Here is a 4789-nt window from a genome sequence, read left to right as displayed (position 1 = left end):
GTCCAGCACACTTCTTGCGGGGCATATAGTAGTATAGATTTCCAATCAAGTTGCAAAGGTCAGAAAGATGACTAATTCTCCGTCGCCGGAATTTGCTTTGATTAGCTGGAACTCAAATTTTATATAGTTAAACTGAATCGTCACTCATATGGGTGCATGATCGATGCCTATAGCTAGCTACCCATACCTGCCTATAAATACGTATGCGCATCTGCATAGGTAGCACCCCACCCATGCAACTGTTGTAAGCTCGAAGTACAGGCGTGTCGAGAACATATTTATTACTTGCCGATCGACGCCATGGACGAGCAAGGCCCCGCAGGAAAGCCCATGGCCATGGCCATCAAGTTCTCCAGCTGCCGTGGCGTCGCCTTCGAGATCAAGCCCTCGCCGGCAAGCCCCTTCGCTCTAGACACTGTTGCCAGTCCTTCCGACTCGCCGCCCACCGAATCCGGCGGCGGCCGATGGGTGTGGTTCCCTCAGCCTTTCAACCGTAATTACTCCACCACGAGCTTTCTCACGGCGCGCAGCCGTGCGAGCACCCACTTCTGCGACCTCGACGATATCAGCGATGGCGACACGGACGATGAGTCTGTCGCTACGGACGAGGAGATAGCTCTCACCGCCGCCGACGTTTCTCGCGTGCAGAGCAGGAGGTCGAACGCGCCGGCTAAGCCTGTGAGGGCGGCGGCTGGGCACTCCAGGCTCAGCGTCATACTGCTCGACCAAGGCTTGTTCACCGTGTACAAGCGCCTCTTCATGCTCTGCGTCGCGCTGAACGCGGCGGGGCTCGCTGCCGCGGCGACCGGCCGCTTCCCTTACGCCAAGCGCCACGCCGCCGTCTTCGCCATCGGGAATATACTGGCGCTCACGCTGTGCCGCTCCGAGGCGGTGCTCCGGGGAGTCTTCTGGCTCACCGTCGCGCTCCTCGGCCGGCCATGGGTGCCGGTCGCCGTAAAGACCGGCGTCACGGCTATCCTCCAGTCCCTCGGCGGTGTCCACAGCGGCTGCGGCGTGTCGTCGCTGGCGTGGCTGGTGTACGCGCTCGTGCAGGCGCTCGAGCTCCGCGGCGTGACGCCCCCCGAGATCGTGGGCGTCGCGTCCGCAATACTCGGCCTGGTTGCACTCTCGTGCCTCGCGGCATTTCCGCTCGTGCGCCACCTCCATCACAACGTGTTCGAGCGTACGCACCGATTCGCTGGCTGGAGCGCGCTCGCACTGCTATGGGCTTTCGTCATGCTCACTGCTGGCTACAACCCGGGGATCAGATCTTACCACAGGCTGACCGTCGCCTCCCTTGCTAAGCGCCAAGAGCTATGGCTGACGGCCGCCATCACCTTCTTCACCTTCCTCCCGTGGCTCACCGTGCGCCGCGTGCCAGTCACGGTCACCGCGCCGTCTACCCGCGCGTCCATCATAACCTTCCAAGGCGGCGTCAAGGCCGGCCTGCTCGGTCGCATCAGCCGCTCGCCGCTCTCCGAGTGGCACGCCTTCGGCATCATCTCCGACGACAGGGACACTCACGCCATGCTCGCTGGCGCAGTGGGAGACTTCACCCGAGGCCTTGTCTCCGACCCGCCCAGCCACCTTTGGGTGCGTACAGTCCACTTCGCCGGGCTGCCCTACCTCATCAGCATGTACCAGAGAGTCACAATGGTCGCGACCGGCTCCGGCATATGCGTGTTCCTGTCGTTCCTGATGCAACCGAGTTGGGCGGAGGTATCTCTGGTCTGGGTGGCCAAGGACATCGACGCCAACTACGGTGACGGGATAAGAGCCATGGTGACGAGCAACGAGAACCTTGGAGGGCGTGTGATCGTGCACGACACGATGACCATGGGGCGTCCGGATGTCTCGGAGCTGGCCGTTGGCGCGGCACGACAGTGGAACGCCGAGGCGGTGGTGGTGACGAGCAACCCAGAGGGGAGCAGGGACGTGGTGAGGAGGTGCAAGAAGGCCGGCATCCCGGCGTTTGGTCCTATCTGGGACTCTTGATAATGTTGTTTTTTTAATAGAAGTATTCACTCCGTTTCAAAAAAATACTGTACTAAATCAGCTACACTTTATTTTGGACGGAATGAGTATGAAAAAAGAACTCTAAAAAGAAATAGAAATACTATCTCGGTTCAAAATATTTGGAGTTCTAAGTACTTCCTCCGTCCCAAGATAAGTGTCTCAACTTTATACTAACTTTAGTATAAAGTTATACTAAGCTTAGACATTTATATTGGGATGGAGGAAGCGTGTCCTAAGTCAACTTTTTTAGATTTCACTAAGTCTATATAAAAGTATATAACAATCTAGATTCTCTGATTCCTCTGCCAGAAATCCATTCTAAAGGTGAAAGAGATTTATATGGTTGGAAGAAAATTAAATATCAGGATGGATGATATTGCTAGGGTGTGGAAAGACTCCCTTCATAGGCAAACTCCTCTTTGGCATTGTACAATGCAAGGTGCTTAGAGTAGGTGCTTAGAGAAATAAGGGAGTACCTAGAACTCATCTAGATGAGATATAATTTGATCTCATTCACTTTGAAAACAAGAACAAATACAACCCACGTCAGCACACACACATCTTATAACATCATATCCAATGGCTATAAAAGATGAATGAGACCAAATTATATCTCATCTAGATGAGTTCTAGCAAAACAGGTTTTTCTTAAGCACCGGTGCTTATTTGTACAGGATAGACGCTTAACTAAGCGTCTCTCCTGTAGAAATAGGCACCGGTACTTCAGAAAAACTCGGTTTATTTTCTAAGCACCTCCCTAAGCATCTCCCATTGTATAAGGCCTTAGTGAGCAATTCCCCCAACTGTTTGCTATATGCAATGAGCCTGAAAGTACCGTTTCCCAATTCCACTAGATCAATGTGAACAACTTCTTCATGACAAGGTTGAATCCTGAGTTGCTTAATTAGTGGCATGCGGTGCGTGTCTGTGGAAAATTTGCATCTCACAAATGAATCTGATACAATCTTATTGATGGTTAGAAGCAGAGTTCACAGGGTCTTAAATAAGAACGAGCTCTTTTTACGGTGATTGGAGAGTTATGAAATGTAATTTCATGTAACTCTCTCCTTGATTATTTCCTATTGTATCCCATCGGCGGCGCAGGACGAGACGACTGGATCTGTGTGGAAATTTCCAAACTAATTGACGGATCCATCCTTTGAAAAACTAACTGTTTCATCAAAAATTTGTAACGGTCCCATCATTACGTGTAATTTTTCGTAATTTTATTCTCGTAACTCCTATTTCCCCACCGTCAGATTAGGGTGGGTAGACGGCTCGTAAAATCACCAATCACCGTAACAGTTGTATTTGTAAAAGTATTGAAATGTCTCAACATTTACTTTTAAAATGCCTTGTAGCTAGAACTGTTTGGCGAACAGTGGGTGTTGTATTGAGAATTGATCTTTGTCCCAATAGTTGTTGGCAACTTTATTCTTTGTCCTATGTTTTCTCGACCAATGGAAAAAAAATCTTGTTGACGTTCAAGAATAAACTATCGACAGGGGTATCCTTAGTATCGTGGTAAAAAATTGGTGAGGGCAACAACGGGCTTATATCAAAGGTTGTTGTACACTTGACAAAATGAAATGATGATGCTTTTTAATAAGTTCAATCGTCTTGTGGGAGTGCAACCTATGCCCTATGGGAGGCTTGTCGAGAGTGGTGCCTCGCACACAGCTCACTTAGAGTGCAACTCCTTCCGGTGTCCCATGACTCTCGACTAGTCCGAGCCTTATAAGATCCCTCGGACTCCGAGCTCTCACCCTTCATTTCCCCCCTTGAAGGGGCTTGGAAGGAAGAGAGTGACACTCCACTTGAGTGTATTCAAGTGAGAGCGAGTTGCTTACATGCCCATGGAGGGATTTATATAGCCTAGGGGGTCCTTCAAAAATGGCTAAGGCTACCCTTGAAGTAAGGAGGTGGGAGGGTAGAACTTGGTAATTTTCTGTCCTTTGGCCCATGTGCTCCTTGTTGGGCTAAGAGGTGGGTTGTGGCCCAATAGGGGAGAATCCCTACACTATGAGTAGACTTCCTTGCTTGAGCTTGGGCCTCTTTTATGTGGTCTTCCACCTTTGACCTTTTAACCATGAAGCCTGGCTTGGACTTCCATTGACCAGTCCGGGTGGCTTGCTTGGGACCATGGGGGGTGGATTGACCCATTGTTGACTTCCTTGACTTGTTGACCGCCTGGGGGCACTCCATGTGGGATATGCGTGGCACCTTAAGTAGGATTAAAATCCACTACTACAACATTCTATATTGTTGGATTAACTGTAGTGACTTCTGCTTTCTGGAATGCATGAAATCGTGCTACTTTTGAGCATAAGCTGATTAAAATCCCTTTTGAGATCATCTTTTCTTTGTGCACTTTACTTATCTACTAGGTAGGTCTTGCAAAGGATGAGGATGCGATGACTCTTAGGGTGGGAGCTGATCTCCTTTGCGACAACACTTTGAAGCTTATGAGGATTTGCGGTGCTATGAATCGAACAATTGCTGGTGGTTGAACTCTCGCGGAGTTGCTGGTGATGTTGGATGTCGGCTATCCTTGTTGCATGATGTCCAGAACGATGTTTCTTTTTAACTATGTTGTGTGGCTATCCTGTTACTTTGCGCTGCAACACTTTATGTGTGTTGTAATAGGTCTAGTTTCTGTTTGCTCTAGTGTTGTCCATGTTTTTGCCCCATGGTGCATGTTTTGATGATGAACATGTGAGCGGGTTTCCTGGCAGTGCTCGGAATCGCTTTCCCTTCTTTCTCGTACCCTTTG

The 4789-nt window shown here is 49.9% G+C and overlaps 1 protein-coding gene across 1 annotated transcript; it reads left to right on the top strand.

The window, feature by feature from the left end:
* The first annotated feature begins 305 nt into the window (after window positions 1-305).
* On the top strand, window positions 306-1995 carry LOC119281325 (adenylate-forming reductase 06235-like). Its single transcript, XM_037561858.1, has one exon. The coding sequence runs from the start codon at window positions 331-333 to the stop codon at window positions 1993-1995; it is 1665 nt and encodes a 554-aa protein (XP_037417755.1). The 5' UTR covers window positions 306-330.
* The last annotated feature ends 2794 nt before the right edge of the window (window positions 1996-4789 follow it).

This window comes from Triticum dicoccoides, chromosome 3B, assembly GCF_002162155.2.
Source record: "Triticum dicoccoides isolate Atlit2015 ecotype Zavitan chromosome 3B, WEW_v2.0, whole genome shotgun sequence".
Classification (NCBI taxonomy): Eukaryota; Viridiplantae; Streptophyta; class Magnoliopsida; order Poales; family Poaceae; genus Triticum; species Triticum dicoccoides.
This window is presented reverse-complemented; position numbering and strand designations above follow the sequence as displayed.

Coding starts and splice junctions, on each gene's coding strand:
- LOC119281325 (XM_037561858.1), top strand. CDS start 331: ATGGCCATGGCCATCAAGTTCTCCAGCTGCCGTGGCGTCGCCTTCGAG.